Source organism: Eschrichtius robustus, chromosome 11 (assembly GCF_028021215.1).
Source record: "Eschrichtius robustus isolate mEscRob2 chromosome 11, mEscRob2.pri, whole genome shotgun sequence".
Taxonomy (NCBI): Eukaryota; Metazoa; Chordata; class Mammalia; order Artiodactyla; family Eschrichtiidae; genus Eschrichtius; species Eschrichtius robustus.
Genome location: NC_090834.1, coordinates 43,066,832 through 43,084,337, shown reverse-complemented (window position 1 = coordinate 43,084,337; position 17,506 = coordinate 43,066,832). Strand labels below are relative to the sequence as shown.

Here is a 17,506-nt window from a genome sequence, read left to right as displayed (position 1 = left end):
TCTTTTTAGTTTACAGAAGTTGTGGAATATTGAAGTCTGTGTTCTCTGAGATCTGCTCTTACTGGAGTGGATCAGTGATGAAAACAGCCAAATCTGAGCATCAGAAGACCTCTTAGTCTACCTGATGCATGATCTCTATAGTTCTGAGAAGCAAAAGAATAATTTAAAACAATAAGTGGGGTGTGTGTGTGTGTGTGTAAAGGTGACAGTGGATAACTGAGGACTTACTGATGGGGGAGTGAGAGTGGGCTGGGGGTTGTGTGTATGAAAGGCTAATCAGTTCTGAGCAATGATGAAAAGGTTTTACTACGGACCTTTATAACTATGAAGGTTTCTACACTTGATCTGAGCTCAGAATAAATAACTGCTAATGTTGGTGACTTGGGTTTTTTCTAGATATTACTTCCTACATTGTGGCCTAATGTGCTTCTTAATTTTTAGGCTGAAACACAAGAAATTTATCATGAGCCATTATCTTCAATAACTGTTTCTACTGGGAGCTTTTTAAGTTATGAAAACACAGATTTGAGCCTTACAGGTAAGAATATCAGAATGTTTATAAATAAATTGAAAGAGAAGCACCAGTTGCGTTGCAGTACAGCGGTGAGAGCCAACATTGCTTTTCACAAGGTGCTGAGAGGGATTGTTCTTTAAATCTCAAAAGTAATCATGCCTTTAGAATATTGGACAGTATGACATTCTAACCATGATTGAAGTCACGGGGCTGCAGACGCAGAGACACTCTGCTCATCTCCAGTAGCACGTTGAGGAGGGTCTGCTAATGTTGGTGGGACTCTACGGAGCACATTTCTTGGCTGCACTGATTCCTTATCCATGTGTATTGCTATGCCTCTCTGCTAAAATATGTCTCAAAGGAAGTACCCAGACACTAAATATTTTCATTAAACCCAATTTTCAGAGTCGTTTTCAGAGCTTGTGGACCAGAGGGAACAAGAATCTCCCACCAGTAAAGAAGAGGAAACAAATGTTTTAAGTTCTGTAGTTCCTTCAACACAAGTTATTTATCAAAGACAGGACCCTCAGGACGCCCATAAACCTCTTTTACCTGCAGTGGAAACATTTACATCTGGTCAGACACACATTCAGCAGATGATAGACAAGTATATAAATGAAGCAAATTTGATGACTGAAAAAACAGACTTGTGGGGTAAAATTATTTGTGAACAAATACTTTCATGTAAACTAAGTGTTAACTTTTAACCTTTCATCCTTTTTAGTTGGAAGTAGTAATTGTTTGAGCTTTGTGTTTTGATGGCTTGCTGTAGCAGTTATAACATGGCAAACGCTGAGGGCACTTAGTGAGAGAGGGGCTCCGGAAACAGACTGACTGAGACAGTGTAGAAGAGGTGAGCAGATCTTCCTTCACCTTTGCAAAGTTAACTACAGTAGCTCAGTATTGCCATACTGAGCACAAGAACTCAGAAATCAGACGTCTTGACCGTTTCCTAACTGTGAGACCACAGGCAGCTTACTCTTGTCTCCTGTGGAAGGAGGGGTGTTGGGGATAATGCACATAAAGTGCAGTGTCTGGCCTGTGGCAACACTTGCTACAGTGAGCTTTTCTTTTTTTCAAATCATTGATCCTGAAATGAGCTGAGAATAGCAAAGATTACTGTAACAAAGCAGTGACAATGATGGCATCTTACTCCTAACTAACCCCATAAAGACCTTGAGGCTATAATAGAAATGGAAACTTGCATTTGGCAAAGGTTCTGGTCAAACCGCCGCCACCACCCGCCCCTTTTGTACATGAGAGATAACGGTAGGACTTAATTTGAAAGCATCTGCTGGTAATGAAAAAAATGCAAGTAATTTTGTTGAATTGGAGCTACCTTATGAATATGTTCTTGGTACTACTTTTCTAGGCTTTATTTTTAAAATAAGTGTCTTTTTTCCTTAAAATTCCAACAGTTGACTTTGACTTCCCAGAACTGGAACAGAGTTTTCCAAATTTGCATCGTCAGCTGTTTAAACCCTTAGAACCACATCCAGATTTTGATTCGTCATCATCTTTCTCTGGGATTTCTCAAGACAGCAAAGACTTTTACCAGGTATAATAAAGTAGATGCTTCTTTGCAGTGAATTTCCAAAAACAGTCTGTCTTTTCTTCTGTTAGAACAGAACAATGCTTCTTAGCCTTGGCTGCCAATTAAAATCATCTGGTAAGCTTTTAGATACCAGTGCCCAGACTGTACCTCAGACCAATTAAATCAGAATCCCTAGGAATGGTCAGATAAAGTGATTATAATGCAGAACCAAGATTGAAAATAGGTGCATTAGAATTTTGTCCCAAAGTTTTATCTCTAGCTATGAGGACCCATAAAAACTTTTCAGGGTTTTGGGGGGTGGTGTTACTTTAATGGAATTCAGTCTTAAACAGTCAAGTAAACAGAATTTTTGCAAAATTTAAAGTCTCTTCCTATACAATAAAGGAGCTAAGATTCAAACCTGGGTCTTTCTATTTCCAGGCAGCTCTGCATAGTTCCTGCTTATCAGAAAATGATTCAGTCATATTCTGAACTCTGTTTTGTTAATTCACAATTTGTTTTCTAAACAAAAAGTCTGTTTCATATTTACTGAAGTGAAAGAATTGGGTTTGAATAAGCAAGTGGTTTATGTGGTAGTAAAGTGGTAATTAAGGAAGAATAATATCAAAGAAACATAAAAGATTGATTCAACTGGTAACACATAGTAAATACTAATATTTCAGCGTTTCCCTGTTGTCTTCCATCAGAGGTCAGATTCCTCCTGTGAAAGCCTCTGTTCTAGTCTGCCACCCAAAAGTACAGCTTCTTTTACAGCATTGAGGACCAGCCTGAACCAGCCTGATCCTAACTGGGCTCGTGACGAAGCTCAGAGTTTTGCTACAGAAACTGTTATTGAAGGTATGTAGAAGTTCAAAAAAGTTAAATAAAGCTCAGTTGTTTTTCACGGTTGTTCGTATCAATTGCTCTTGGTTTGTCTCCACCTCACCAGTTTCTCTGTATATTTATTTAAATAACAGAAGTAATATATGCTCAGTTTGCATTTTATTTTGATAAAATAAAAAAGTGCTGCCTCTTGCTCAACTTCCCTACCTCAACCCTTACAGTTATCAGTTTAAGTATCCTTCTAAAACTTTTTATACAAATTTTATATATATACACACACATCACAACATATATGAGATGCACATGCATGTTTAAGTCTTTGTTATAAAGTCAGTATTCTGTTATGGGGGGAAAAGTCCTCATGCTTAAGTCATAGTTCCTTTGTTAAATATTATAGGAGAAAATACATGGTGTGAGCAGTAGTTATTCGAAAATCACTGTGACCATCCTTTAACTTTCTACTCATGTCTATGTCAGTTTTCATTCCTAAAATTTTAAGTAACCTATTACTTGCAATGTCCTCAGCAACTATTAGAGACCATATCTCTACTCAAGTTTTACAACATATAATTATGATCCACTGATTTCTTATAGGGTCTGAACAGTCTTTTCAGCAACTTCTGCCAGAATTTTCTTCACAGGAAGGAAGCCAGCATGCTGACTTACCAAGTATTTTTAGCACTGAAGCAAGAGACTCTTCCCAAGGGGCGGAAAATCAAAACTACTCCTCTGAACAGAATGAAATATTACAAAACAAGCAAGAAAGTGTTCCTTTCCAGCTCTCTGTAGGAAATTTGCAAAGTTCAGTCTTCAGTTCATCTGGTGAGGCTAATGTATTTCATCAGTTAAATCTACAGCATAGCACTCCATGTGGTTCTACCTCCAGTGAGTGCTCAATAAAAGACCAACCAGAAGGCAGAAAAGAAAGACTGGGCTTTGAAGAACTGTCAGAAAGAGGAGTTGGAACAGTGTTACAAGGTCAAGGGCTCACTGATGATAAAGAAACCTGTGGAGTCTTAAATATAAATCCACAATTATGTGTAAGAACTTCAATTCAGACACCATATTCAGTCACTGTTCAGAATGAAAAACGTCTTGAGGATTCAACTACCGCAGAAACTCCAACAATCGTAGGAAACCAAACTCAACTAGCACAGTCAGAGCTCTTTGTAAATTCTGGATCGTTTTCATTACAGAACTCTATTCCAATCTGGGTAAGTGAAATCTGTGTTGTATATAATCTTTGATTTCATTTTCAGAAGACTTTTTAAAAACAAAATTGCAAGAGATGCAACAGAGCTACTATCTGAGATATAGTCAACCTCATAATCATTGGAAATCTCCAATGAAATGAGAAAACAAATTTTTTAAATTTGACCTCCCTCTGAATTTTACAGATCTTCCCAATTCACATTTTTCTCCAGCTTTCCTAAAAAATGGTGGCTCAGCCTATGCTTCAGCACTTAACAGTGTTGAACCTCATTGTGCTGCACTGGATTAATCTGCTTGGTTTCAGCTTACCTTCTAGTACTATGTGTTTGTCCCTTCACAGATAAGCAAAAAATAAGGTGATTTACTTGGCAGCTTTTGGATTTTTGTGTTTTTTTGTAAATTCTTGTTCAGTATTGAAAGGTTTTCTCCTTAATAGTGTGGTCTAGGGACTTCCCTGGCGGTCCGGTGGTTGGGACTTCGCCTTCCAATGCAGGGGTGTGGGTTCCATCCCTGGTCAGGGAGCTAGGATCCCGCAGGCCTTGCAGCCAAAAAACCAAACCATAAAACAGAAGCAATACTGTAACTTAAAAGTGGTCCACATCAAAAAAACAAACAAAACAAAACATGGTTGAAGCAATTTGTGGTCTCGCAGCATCCAGCTGCAGCCCAGCGGCCATTCAGATAGGTAGGGGACACATACACTGCAGTTCTGCACAGCCCCCAGTCAGTCAGCAGGCGCTTGGCTCTGTAACCCATGGAGTAGTTTGTCTTGAAGAACCTGGTGTTCTTCCTCCGTAATGTACATATTTTTCACATTCTGAGTGTTTTTGAGGCTATGATTTTTGAATATTGTTTCCCTTTTTACTGCACAGGAGACAGAATGTGGCCATGGTATAATGGAAGAACCAGAACTTACATTGATAAGCAATAGTGATATCAGTATTGCTGAAGTGGATTTTGCAAACTTAACTCTAGAAGAAAAGAGAGAAAATGAGGCAAAGAGCTGTTTTCAGGTAAATTTCGTAGCTCTCATTTCATACAGCAACCCATATTTGAGAATTAGGGAGTAAAAAAGGATAGTTTTACTTAGCTTTCTATATGGCATTTATTCTTACATTAGAATCGTTGTATGAATGTGCTCACAGTGGACAAGCTGATAACTGAACTTTCTAGAAAGGCCAAAGGACCTAGGGTTGAGAATGGGTAAAGTTTAGAACCTTTGCTGTGAATCTGTACAGTGAGGTCAAGTGGTAAAGTCTATGACTTTCTCACAATTTAGGTGAGTGAATTTCTGCCTCTTCTATCAGAAACACAAAACTCAGATTGTCCAGCTGCATCAGAACATTCTGTGGAGAAACCACCAGCTGTGTGTGCAGGTATGTATGCCCTGAGCATCAGATTAGTGAGCCCAGGGGCCAGTGGGGTTCCCCACTCAGGTTCCCCCTACTTGAGCAGAAACCCCGCATGTTCGTATATTGCTGACATATAGCCTCAATTTTTTTCTTTTAAACAGAAACCCTTTCAAAGTTTACAGCTACTCCAGGGAGCTTACAAGAAGCATTTATAAAAAGAAAAAAAGCATTTATGGAGAGATCCTCACAGAGACAGAAAGAAATAAGGAATAAAATTCGTGTCTCTGGAAGTTCTCAAACCAAAATAGTAAAGGAGAAACCTACAGGTATACTCTCCACATCAGTTTTCAAAGAGAACCTGGCATTACATATATATTAAATGACTTGTTCTCTGCTCAGGTTCATTTGTCAGTCACCTGAAGGGTGTGAACAAGGTTAGAGTGTCTCTTCCTGAAGACAGAAAGACTGCACAAGCCCATATGCACCAAAGGGCTCTAAGGTATGTATGTGGATATACGAAGATATATGAAGTCACATAGCTGAAGTGTGTCTTTAATTCCATATAAACTTCTTACAGATTATACCATCAGTTACCTGAAGTGAAAAAGCAAAAGGAAGAGAAAGCAAAGCAAGACGCATATGCCCAAAACAGAGCAAGGGCAAAAGAATTCCATAAGGTGAGCAGCCCCCGCCCCCAATTTTTCATGTCCAAGGCACATCAGAACTGTAACTGATAAATGTTATTATTCCCTCCACAGAAAACATTAGAGAAACTTCGAGCCAAAAATATATGCTGACTTTCTGCACAAAGTGTAAAGGGTTTTTTTTTAATTATGTGTAACACAAAGTTATTTAAGTCAATAAATTTTTAAGGAATTTCACATGTTCTGATTCTTTCCACTGCCAATCACCTTACTTCCTCCAAACTCATAATCTTCAAGATAAAGTAGCCCTAAAGAAGAGAGTAGACATTGGTTAAAGTTGGAAGATATTTACATTTATTTTTACTTTCCCACATCACCAATCATGGGTATGAGTGGCTTGTATCTCCATCCGGAAAACATAGCACTATCAAGTTACTATCATATCCAGTGGAGAACTCAATCTTTGGTCACAGCGTAAAGAGCTCCTGGATTTGGTCCCATCAGCCCTCTTTGAAATGACCTATAAAATTATTTTCTTTAATGTGTACATACCTTTCAAAAAGAAGTTATCGTGTGAGTCAGCCCTGTATAACAAATATAAAGGTAAGGGTCCATTTTCAGAGATGCTCATGTAAAATTCTGAAGCCAGCCTCCCCGCCTTTAGTAACCAGGCAACCTGTAATGTAATAAACTAGAAGCCCAGGATGAAACAAAGAACTCCAGCAATCTAGGCACATACTGTTCAATATAATAGTCACTACCCATGTATCGGTATTGTAAAATCTAATTAGAAAAAATGGCTTGTGTTCTATTTATACTGGAACAGTGCTGACCTAGGCAATGGAAATACAAGTAAACAATAAAATGTTCCCAACAGGCTGAATGCTACAAAGTAGCAGAAGTAAAACCTAGTGGGAAACTTTTTGTATGGTCATGTCCACAGCAAATGAGAAACTGCATTCTAAAAGCCTTGGTAATGACCATTAAAACCTGACAAATAATTTGGTGTGGTAAAATAAAAAAAATTACTTGCCACAATTCTTTTAGTTAGGCTTCTTTGATCTCCAATGAAATATGGACACACTTCAAAATTCCCCACCTACAGAAAAAGATTGTAATGGCAACTGGGACTGATTAGGTTCCATTTTCATTCATACCTAACTTTAGCTGATTGCTTCCAAATATGCATGTTTCAGGCAACTTTTACCTTAGAGCTTTCATGTTTTAAAATATAGCTTTATGTAAGATGGATGTTCAGAAAGGCTATTTTCATTCAGCCCATTCAGAGCAGTTGAACATTTTGCCCATCATCATGACATCATACATCACTGGTAAATAGTAAAACTACTAATGGCCTTTTTAACATCATTATAGTCTTTTTCATTAAATACAAGGGGAAAAAAATGAAATGAAAATCATACCTGTAATCTTTGGGATCCAATTTCCTCAAGCGATTTACTTTAGGACCCTAGAAATTAAACATAGCAAGTACGTTGCTATTTATCCCTTCATCTTTTCTAATACTGAAAAGCCTTGTTATATCCAGTTTTTACTCATGAGCCTAGCAAAAAAAAAAAAAAAAAAAAAATGTTGCAGGTCTCATTGTCACCACTGCAATAAAATTACAGTGATGGAAGCAAAACCTGTGTTCTCAATGTAGCCACATTAACAATTTACGGACACCATGAACAACAGTGCCCGTTTTCAATAGTATGAGGCTTTATAAACATTTCTCTCAAGCTTATATATACACTGCAAAAGGCTTCTGCACTTGTATAGAAGTTCAACAATGCTATCAATAAAGGAAAGCTACTAGAAGCAACAAATAGAAAGCCTTACATGTTTAGGGTCAGGCGATGGATCTGCCTGGTTCTGAATTTGACACCCTAGAAAAATAGTATTAGTTACTATTGAAGACTGTCAAACTGAACAGTATGAGAAACTACAGGAATACTGTATCAGTAGAAATACCAGGTCTAACATGCACAAAGCCAAGAAAACCAACGATGCCAAATACTGAATTTATATTGCACTGTCCTTTGAACACCCAGCAGGAACAAACTGCTGAATGCAGATACCATGCAGTGCAATTATGACTGAACCAGAAAAACCCCTCAACCTCAAGTTTGTAACGTTACTATCTGAGAAATATTATCTTCACACGTCTCTAAAAATTTACGTTCTTGTAACATGTTAATTTGAGTTTTATATCTGTCATTCCAATGAGAACTACATTAACTCCACTTTAAACTATAAACCTAGCCATTGCTACCTTTACCCTCTCTATACCTATAGAACTTACATAGGAAACTATCCGATTATACATGATATTTACATGTCAGTGCTGTCTCCATTTTTTTCCAATTCTGTAAACACAAATATTACAGCAGTATTTTTGGCCAAAATCCTGACAATTGTTTTATAACCTAATTAACTAGCAGTCACAACAGAAATGGAATGCTATACTCAAAATTTAACATTCTTTTCAGAACTTCTGAATCCTTAATTTGAATAGAAATTAAATATTCCACTTACGTCTAAAAATGTATTAGGTTCAAATCATATTCACTCCTGCAGATAAAATAGCAAATAAAAGATGGATACCACACTCATGTGATTAAAACTTAAAACCTCAATATATAACTTAAAATATTTAGATATTAAGCATACTCAGCTCTATCAGAATTAAGTTTTAGTTCATGTCTGTATCATTCAGCAGTTGAACGGTTAAATTCATCATCTGAACTGGAATAGTACCCCCCCCGCCCCCCCCCCACCCCGAACAAATGACACCGTCACTGATTAAAACTTACCTAAGCCATCACACCCTAGAACAGTACAGATCACTGGGATATGCCAATACCTAAGATAAAAAGTTTGTTAGGTTTTTCACAGTTTACTTGGCAGCTCTGTCTTGTAGTTCTTTCCCACAGATCTAACAGGTAGTTCTATGAGTAAAGGAAACCACACAGTTAATCTATGAGGCGTTTCCAACGATGTAGGTTTACAGAAAAAGCCCCATCGGGATAGACCTCAACCACTGCTTCCTTTTTAAAAAATATAAACAAGTCCACAAGAGAACAATTATTTGAAAGAGCTCCAGTCTCTTAGATGAGTTCAAAACTGTGCAGTAACAGTCAGAGTCTATCACAAAGGATGTTTAAGAAATTTAAAGAAATCATCCCATTAATTAATCACATGGTAGGTATTTTAACAATGCTTAGAAAAGATAGCATTATACTAACAGATAAAAATATGCAAAGTACTTATTAGCTATTATACCTGAACCAAACAGAGTTCCACATATAAATTTAAGCTTGATTTTAAGAACTTCATTACTGCAATGTGTTTTGCCTATGCAATTCCCTGATTACTGCAAAATTTTTACTTTAACTGAATTTTTCCCTTAATTTAAGAACTATATAAAGTATTTTCTCATTAGTTGATAGCAACTGTAAAAATACAGAAAAATGTTAATGTGGCTGATGTTCTGACCACTGGGGAATCGTTGAAGGCAAATTGGGTGTATTTAATTAAACTTTATATCATTCAGATTCATGAAATTGTGTGTCCTGTGTAGTCATTTCTAGCATTATACTATTAAATCTTCCACCTCATTTTAGATTATGCATGCATTAAAAACACTGCAGGGACTTCCCTGGCGTACAGTGGTTAGGACTCCACGCTTCCACTGCAGATGGCAGTGGGTTCGATCCCTGATCTGGGAACTAAGATCCTGCAATCCACTTGGTGCAGCCAAAAATAAAAGAATGCACTAGCCAAACAAGTGTATGAAAAATATATCCCTTTTGCAAATCTAAATAACAAAGGTCAGATTAAATCAAAATTATAATCTATAAAATTATTCAGCATATTAACATGCATAACATTAAAATAACCTTTAGGAGCAACATTTCATCTCATTTAGGCCATGAGGTTTTCAAGAAAATAGTTATTTGGGAATTCTTCACCATCATGTGAGGGTGAATTAATAGCAGAACATCAATTTTGGTAAACCAAAATTTGAAGGGAAGGAAGAACTTGAAAACATATGACGTGTTTAGTAAATATGTTCAGTCCAGATGTAATGACGTATATAACAAGTAGCGGCATGGCCAGAAAATTTAAATAATAAAACTATTGGATAGTACAATTCAATAACCAAAAAAATACCACCCAATCAAAAAACTGGCAGAAGACCTAAATAGACATTTCTCCAAAGAAGACATACACATAGGCACGTGAAAAGATGCTCATCATTGCTCAGTATCAGCAATGCAAATATACCTCACACCAGTGAGAATGGCCATCATCAGAAAGTCTGCAAATAGTAAATGCTGGAGAGGGTGTGAAGAAAAAGGAACACCCCCCTACACTGTTGGCGGGAACGTAAACTGGTACAGCCAGTATGGAAAACAGTACTGCGGTTCCTCAAACTAAAAATAGAGCTGCCATATGATCTATCAATCCCACTCTTGGGCATATATCCAGAGAAAAACATGGTCTGAGAGGATACATGCATTGCAACGCTGTTTACAGTAGCCAGGACATGGAAGCAACCTAAATGTCCATCAAGAGATGGATAAGGATGTGGTGTATATACACACACACACACACACACACACACACACACACACACACATATATACACAATGGAATATTACTCAGCCATTAAAAAGCATGAAATAATTAATGCCATCTGCAGCAACATGGATGGGCCTAGAGATTATCATACTAAGCAAAGTAAGTCAGAAATAGAAATACAAATACCATAGGATACCAATTCCATGTGGAATCTAAAATACCACACAAATGAACACATCTATGAAACAAACAGCCTCAGACAGAGAGAACAGACTTGTGGTTGCCAAAAAGGGGGATGTGGGGGAAGGATGGACTGGGAGTCTGAGATTAGCAGATGCAAACTACTTACATACATAGTACAGATAAACAAGGTCTTACTACATAGCACAGGGAACTATATTCAATATCCTGTGATAAATCATAATAGAAATATATGTATAACTGAGTCTCTGTTGCACAGCAGGAACTAATATTGTAGATCAACTATACTTCAATAAAATTTTAAAAAATATTGTATAGGGGTGCGGGGAGGTTAAAAATATGTTGTGTATGCTTGAAGCAGGAATATCCAGGATTCTGACTATAACTGCCTTATTTATAGTTCTGGGACCCTTTCCTTCAAGCGAAGTGAAACTGGCACAATGTCACTATAAAGCATGTCAATCCTGAGATTCATTTTCCAAAATTACATTATGAACAGAAATTTAAAATTGGCAAAAATGCCTTTCAATAATGAAACCTATGGAGGTTTTAAATTCTGACAATTCATCACATTTACACAAATTGGACCCAAACTCACCTAAAGCGTAAGACATCCCTTTTTAAATTATCCAGACACTGTGTTCAAGATAAAAGCCTAAAAAAAGAAGCCATCTTTGTTTCATGTCAACATTAAAATTAAGAGTACTAAATCAATACAGCTGATAATTTAAAAGCTTAAGATATGAGAGAAATTATCAGCCCTATAGTCCTGGAAGCAATCTTTATGCTCATCAATACACCCCCATCACTTGACTCTCTTTTAGGTATCATGTTCCTTCTTATCTGTATCAAAACTCATACTGAACAATGAGTTCTGGGTTGCAAAAGAGGATTTATTTTTGCACCTGTCTATAAGTCTTTGTCCACAAATTAAACAAAAACAAACACAAGTGCTATGGGTAAAATGCAGTACATAGAGTGGCATAATCTGCAACATACAGTGGTGATGAAAATGATAGTTGAAATATTATAGGTAGTCAGGAAAGGAAAATATTAAGTTCTTATTACAGTAATAGGCATTTCACACTAAATTCGTCTGAAAAAAAAAATAAAAATGGGGTTGCAGGTACTCTAAGGAGGGTGGCTGGCTGTCAATCATTAGTGGTTATTGCAACTAAGATTTTCTTTTCAGGATTACAATCTTATTTCTTTGATTCAAAGCTCAAATGGCACCTTTAAGTTCTCTTACCCAAGAAATACACCACCATATGCAAAAACAGTAGGACGTTGTTTATTTTTTTGGGAAGTGATTATCTCTGCTGTAACAGCCTCAATGTTTTTTCTACATAATCTCACTGTTTTAATTATTTTTCTTATAATTACTACTTCAGGAGTTTTATAAATTTGTTTAATCTTTTTATTTTCTTACCAGGTTCTTTTTTATCATAAGGCTGGCATGTGTATTCACATTTATGGTCTTTTCTTTCTATAAAGTTCCTTTTTCTCTATTCTGTTTACCTTGTCTGGTAGTCATAGTCCTATCTATTTTCAGGCCATTCTGTCCTCTGTCCAGTGTTTTTTGGATTTTGATGCTCTCTTTTTAGGCAGTGCAGCTTCTTCAGTATTTTCCTCTTGTTCCAAATATACATGCTTCTTCTTTGGTAACTCAGAACTTATTATGAAATAATTATCCTCCTGCGTAAGAAATACCAATACTAAGCAACAACTGAAAACTTTACCGCGCTAGTAATTACATATAACTAAACTCTAGGTTACTTAAAATAACCTGGATACTACATCTGGATGTTAAAACTCCAAATTAACTTCTGCTGATTTTCTCATCTGATATCCTAGTAGCAACACCACACATGAAAACTTAAATAGTATTGTTTTTACGGATATAGTATTGATAATTCATGTTCTCACCAATTATCCATAAAATTCTTATTTTTATTCTTGCATTTCCTGCACCAAAGGCATTGAACCTTTCAAAACTTAAATACAGACAGTAACACAACAGGATAAACTGTTCCCTTTGTCAAGAGCTGTCCTCCCAAAAGGAAGTGGGATTAAAATTGTCACTTACCACCAATTTAATATCACATTCATCATGTTCAAGGTTTGTTGCCATCTCCTCCTCTGCTCTGCAATATTAAAAGCATATCACTCGATGTATATGTACAGCTGATTCACTTGGTTATAAAGCAGAAACTAACACACCATTGTAAAGCAACTGTACTCCAATAAAGAGTTAAAAACAAAAAAGCGTATCACTCAGACGACAAATCTTTCATAACCCAATGAGAAGTATACTGCCATGACATACAACTGAAATAGCAATACCAGTCAAGTCTATTAATATTTTATCTGTGCTCACATCACTTTTAAATCTAAGTATAAACAAATTGATAGCATATGGAGCAACATTAAAATGTAAAAGCACTTAATCTCATAAAAACCTATATCCAAAATTATTCCAATCCATGATAGAACTTACGCTGACTCTTCAATAGGAGAGAGAGATCCATCGTCATCCAAGTATCTGTATCTCCGGCTATCAAAGTCTTCGTTTTCTAAATCTTCACCAACATTCATTTGTTTCAAGGATTCCTTGAGATGGAATTCATACTTCAGTTTTTCAAGGTAGTTAAAAAATCCTCTTGCCACTGCTTGCTATGTACCAAAAACACCATATTTTAAGTCAAGGACTTAAAAATAAAAAAATTTTCTTCCACTCAGCAAATGCCTACGTTCCAAAATTACAAGGATCCCCATAACAAGGAGGTCCTTAGTGATCTTGATTTAACTACTCTGCCATATGGAGATCACGTGTATCAATTCACTGTTCTACCTAGCAAGTTATCAAAGTTAGTACCAAGAAAAACAAGCACAAATCTTGTTATCATTTGGGCATTACTTAAGACACTTTTTAATGCACAGAACTGTCTATTTTAATCACCTTAAAACATAAAGAGGTTAATGAGTATTAATCCTTTCCTATAAACCAGATTCTAGAACAAGTGACTACAAATTATGCAATCACTTATCTCAAATATTTCAGAGTCTACTGCTAAGTACTGGCATATTTGTCTGGTAATTCTGTCAGAAATTGAAATATCTGAACAAAATGAAATCTACTAAAGCCACTGAACATGAAAGGCAGGTGTGGGTTTCACTTCGGTTACTATAAAACAACTGGGCATTTGAGTTTTAGGAATGATGTTTAAAGCCCTGACAGGATAAGATCAAGGTATAAAATCAGCCTTAGAGCACTTCATATACAGGTACATTCACCCAGTGTTACCAGTGCAAGATTCCACCCAGAAGTCCAAGTGAACTTTGAGCTGAAGGATGGGGGTGGCATTTAAGCGGCAGTAGAGTCAGTATAGAGAAGTATTATAAAAGGTGAAGACTCTATGTTCCAGGTACATCTAAATTCTAAAAGCAACCAACAACTCATTTCAGACATTTTAAGCCATGTGTACCAGCATATATAAAGACTCACCTCAAAGGTTAAAATTTTTCTCCAAGGTAATGGTTTTCTTCCATTTCCTGATTCTAAAAATGGGAAACCAGGTCCTTTGTCTTTAAATTGTTTCTTGTTTATTTGTGAGCGTCTAGTGTTTCTCCTTCCTTTTGGTCTTCCCCTTGATCTTCCCGTTGGCTTGTATTTCCTCTTTTTACGTTTCTTTTTTTTGAATCTTTCAAAAATAGCTTTTAAAGTCAATGGTCTTGGCTCTATAGATGAGTCACTAGACGAATCTCTTGCTTGAGTACTTTCAGGTTTGTGAACAAATTTTCTAATAGGGTTTCTTTGCCTCCTTTTAGGTGGGATAGGAACACACTGAGTTTTAAATAAGCTGCTACCAGAGGAAGAGTTATCACTAGAAAACAGGGAAAGATTAATTGTACCCTCTTATATTACTGAATGTTCATTACCAGTAATATACTTTTTTTTTTTTTTTTTACAAATCAAAGCAGAAAAACATGCTCAAAGTAATTTTTTAAAAGATGGGCTCAGTACTAGCCAATCACTTAGCTCTGACCACTCTACCACAAGTGGTCCATAATGCCATGTGCCATAGCACTTAGCCAAAAACTCATCTTCCTTTATGTAAGTTCCACAAAGGCAGCCTTGTTCACTGCTAGAGGCTAAACTAAGACAAAGCCTCCTCTAAATAAAACAAGAGTATCCTAGTGGAGAGATGTAGTGAGTATACTAGAAATGCTCATTTGTTTTCCCAGTGAGATAAACAACGATTAGGACTAGATACCTCTCATCATATACATAAGCCAGCATCCCTGATAATGTGGGATAGAACAAGTTGATTTTAAAACAAGATTCCCTACTGATATCCATTTTCTTATAAAATGAGGATGATTTAATCAGGAAGATACCAATTTGGCCCGGAGAATATACTCCCGTTTCCCTGAGTTAACAATGTGTCCCACGATTATAAGTAGTTAAAACTTTAAAGGCCTGTGCAAACCAGGTTTTCCTTTTCTGTTCTAATGCATGAAAATTACCATTACCACCACTCATTATCTACAATGATTTATGCTTTCCCGGTAATTCAAATACAGTAAAATTACCACCTAGTCTTTTTTCCAGAAAAATCTGGTGATAGTTATTTAAAAAAAAAAAAAAAAAAGCACTTACCTCTGATTCTCAATTTCCACAGCTGAATCAGATACCGTTGCATAGTTGAGAGAATCCATTCCCGGTATGTGTTCTCCAAGCCCCTCTCAAATTTGTTGTCAATTGTCCTTTGACTTAAAACAGATTTCTGACCATATAAAATTCAGTAAATGTGATGTTGTTTCCCTGAATAAATGCAAACAGCTAGTGTCAGAGTAATGAAAATGTTGATGTAGTCGTGACAATTACGTAAATTAATTACACATAAGTTAAGGCAAAATCACATACAAGGCCTTTAATACTTTCACGTAGGAACTGTCATTTCAGGTCAATCCTAAAATCTAGAGATTTTATTCACAGGTTCTATCTTTCAGTTTTGCCTCCTTAATCTATCCAATGGAAGATTCCAGAAGAGTATCGTAATTTCCAACGAAAGTATCAAACAGCTTTCCGCAACAGTAAAAAAATGTAATTTTACCCTTAGCCATATAGTAATGTACAATGAAGATTATCAATGTTCAACTAACGGCCAAAAAGCCATTTTTCAACAGCAGTTGGGAACTAGTACGAAAATCTTTTGCATACAAAGCCAGAAGGCGGAGTATGGCCTCAGTATACCTGGGAAAATAATCAGCAGGACTTAACTACCTCTATCCAAACTCCTGGTCTGGAATTTGCTGTTATGGGTATTAATTTAAAAGTTCTGAATTCTCAAACTTTTCGATGAAAGGCTTACAGATGAAAAAAAAAAAAAAAAAGACAAAGGGCACTGTTGTAATCTCCTTAGATACATTACAATAGTTTGGACAAAATTTAAAAAAAAGATAATGTCTAATTTTACTTTTCCATCTCCCTTATCGGGGATGCCATCATTCTTCCTATTCGTATATTGGTCTTAGTCTTTAGCATTCTTGGTAATGACAAATGAGCAACGATGAAAGAAATCCTACAAGAACAATATATTTCAAACATAGGAAACCAATAAGGTCACAGAGATCTCAGATTCGCAAAATATCCAAGGGACTCCTGGTAATTTCATGGTATGTTTTACCGTAGTTTTCTAAAATGCAAAATCTAAGAAATAAGTCACGAAATAACTGCCCAAAAAGAAATTCAACAAGTGGATCCAGTGGCACTGATGGTATACCTGAGATTTAAAAGAAAAAAAATCAGAGCGTATTATCAAAATTAAAGTTGACTCAAAACCTCTTTTTCGGAAACTAGAAAGCATTCCTACGGAAGTGTGGCTTCCTATTCCGAGATTCTGCGAGGAGGAGCACATGGCGATAGTGCCCTTCACTGGCTCTAACAATTCCCCTTCAGCATTTTGTGCGATTTTGGGGCGAGCGTCTCCAGGAAGCGCCTAACCTCGTGCAAGGAGAACGGCGTCAGCAATGGTTACCTCGCACTTAACCCTTATTAATTCAGAAAACGTGTATTGTCTATACCACCTTTTAACATCTACATGCCAGACAACGGACCACGCCCACGCCATTAATCGTGTACTGTGGGCCGCAGTAAAGCCACTAGGCCCGAAGTCCACAAAAACCACGAGCCCTCCGCCCTCGGGGACTGACTTCCGCGGCTGGACCCCGCCACGCCACGCAGAGGCCTGGGAAAAGCTACAAGAGGAAACCCTCACCCGCCCACAAGGCCCGGAAGCCCCCGTCCTCTTTCCTACCCGTCGAGAGGGCAGACAGCTTGCACCAACCAGCGCCGGCTCGGCATGGGCCTCAGCTGCGTACCAGATACCCGCCACCCCTCCCTAGGAAGTCCGCATTCAGCAACCTCCGGACCCCCCACAACACTCCAACAAACTAAGAACCACCAACCTCCACCACCACGCTGGAGAAAAGAAAGGGGCGGGCTGCGCGCCCCAGCTAATAGTTGAGGCCGAAGTCTCGCGATAACAATTTGACTCCAGGAAGAAAGTGAGAGGTGGGAAGTGGCGACTCGCGGGGCGCCATTTTGATCTCCGGGAGG

At 37.2% G+C, this 17,506-nt stretch overlaps 2 protein-coding genes and 10 non-coding genes across 22 annotated transcripts in view; 3 read left to right on the top strand and 9 right to left on the bottom strand.

Annotated features, from left to right (window-relative positions):
- CEP295 (centrosomal protein 295) overlaps positions 1 to 6,317 on the top strand; it is a 48,352-nt gene extending 42,035 nt beyond the window's left edge. For 6 of the 11 annotated variants that reach the window (XM_068555680.1, XM_068555683.1, XM_068555681.1 and 3 more), the window contains 10 exons: positions 442 to 538; positions 920 to 1,168; positions 1,933 to 2,072; positions 2,732 to 2,906; positions 3,486 to 4,105; positions 4,976 to 5,116; positions 5,383 to 5,479; positions 5,617 to 5,781; positions 5,855 to 5,954; positions 6,033 to 6,307. In XM_068555680.1, the coding sequence (XP_068411781.1) occupies positions 442 to 538; positions 920 to 1,168; positions 1,933 to 2,072; positions 2,732 to 2,906; positions 3,486 to 4,105; positions 4,976 to 5,116; positions 5,383 to 5,479; positions 5,617 to 5,781; positions 5,855 to 5,954; positions 6,033 to 6,189 (1,941 nt within the window). In that variant the 3' untranslated portion in view covers positions 6,190 to 6,307. The other 5 variants (XM_068555679.1, XM_068555685.1, XM_068555684.1 and 2 more) reach the window with 5 other exon arrangements.
- Positions 70 to 149, top strand: LOC137772737 (small nucleolar RNA U2-19). Its single transcript, XR_011075542.1, has one exon. It is a non-coding gene; the product is annotated as a small nucleolar RNA U2-19 (small nucleolar RNA).
- LOC137772736 (small nucleolar RNA U2-30) lies at positions 285 to 354 on the top strand. Its single transcript, XR_011075541.1, has one exon. It is a non-coding gene; the product is annotated as a small nucleolar RNA U2-30 (small nucleolar RNA).
- Positions 5,987 to 17,348, bottom strand: TAF1D (TATA-box binding protein associated factor, RNA polymerase I subunit D). The gene is given in 11 exon segments (XM_068555690.1): positions 5,987 to 7,567; positions 7,939 to 7,985; positions 8,635 to 8,670; positions 8,913 to 8,962; positions 12,403 to 12,460; positions 12,463 to 12,579; positions 12,971 to 13,028; positions 13,382 to 13,557; positions 14,390 to 14,768; positions 15,545 to 15,709; positions 17,205 to 17,348. Coding segments are annotated over 7 exon segments (867 nt in total). The 5' UTR covers positions 15,604 to 15,709; positions 17,205 to 17,348; the 3' UTR covers positions 5,987 to 7,567; positions 7,939 to 7,985; positions 8,635 to 8,670; positions 8,913 to 8,942.
- Positions 6,495 to 6,621, bottom strand: LOC137772727 (small nucleolar RNA SNORA25). The gene has a single exon (XR_011075532.1). It is a non-coding gene; the product is annotated as a small nucleolar RNA SNORA25 (small nucleolar RNA).
- LOC137772731 (small nucleolar RNA SNORA32) lies at positions 6,962 to 7,082 on the bottom strand. Its single transcript, XR_011075537.1, has one exon. It is a non-coding gene; the product is annotated as a small nucleolar RNA SNORA32 (small nucleolar RNA).
- Positions 7,348 to 7,420, bottom strand: LOC137772722 (small nucleolar RNA Z40). Its single transcript, XR_011075527.1, has one exon. It is a non-coding gene; the product is annotated as a small nucleolar RNA Z40 (small nucleolar RNA).
- Positions 7,685 to 7,819, bottom strand: LOC137772728 (small nucleolar RNA SNORA1). The gene has a single exon (XR_011075533.1). It is a non-coding gene; the product is annotated as a small nucleolar RNA SNORA1 (small nucleolar RNA).
- On the bottom strand, positions 8,051 to 8,188 carry LOC137772723 (small nucleolar RNA SNORA8). The gene has a single exon (XR_011075528.1). It is a non-coding gene; the product is annotated as a small nucleolar RNA SNORA8 (small nucleolar RNA).
- Positions 8,774 to 8,845, bottom strand: LOC137772747 (small nucleolar RNA SNORD5). Its single transcript, XR_011075551.1, has one exon. It is a non-coding gene; the product is annotated as a small nucleolar RNA SNORD5 (small nucleolar RNA).
- LOC137772733 (small nucleolar RNA SNORA18) lies at positions 9,007 to 9,137 on the bottom strand. The gene has a single exon (XR_011075538.1). It is a non-coding gene; the product is annotated as a small nucleolar RNA SNORA18 (small nucleolar RNA).
- On the bottom strand, positions 11,713 to 11,839 carry LOC137772739 (small nucleolar RNA SNORA40). Its single transcript, XR_011075544.1, has one exon. It is a non-coding gene; the product is annotated as a small nucleolar RNA SNORA40 (small nucleolar RNA).
- Positions 17,349 to 17,506: the final 158 nt, after the last annotated feature.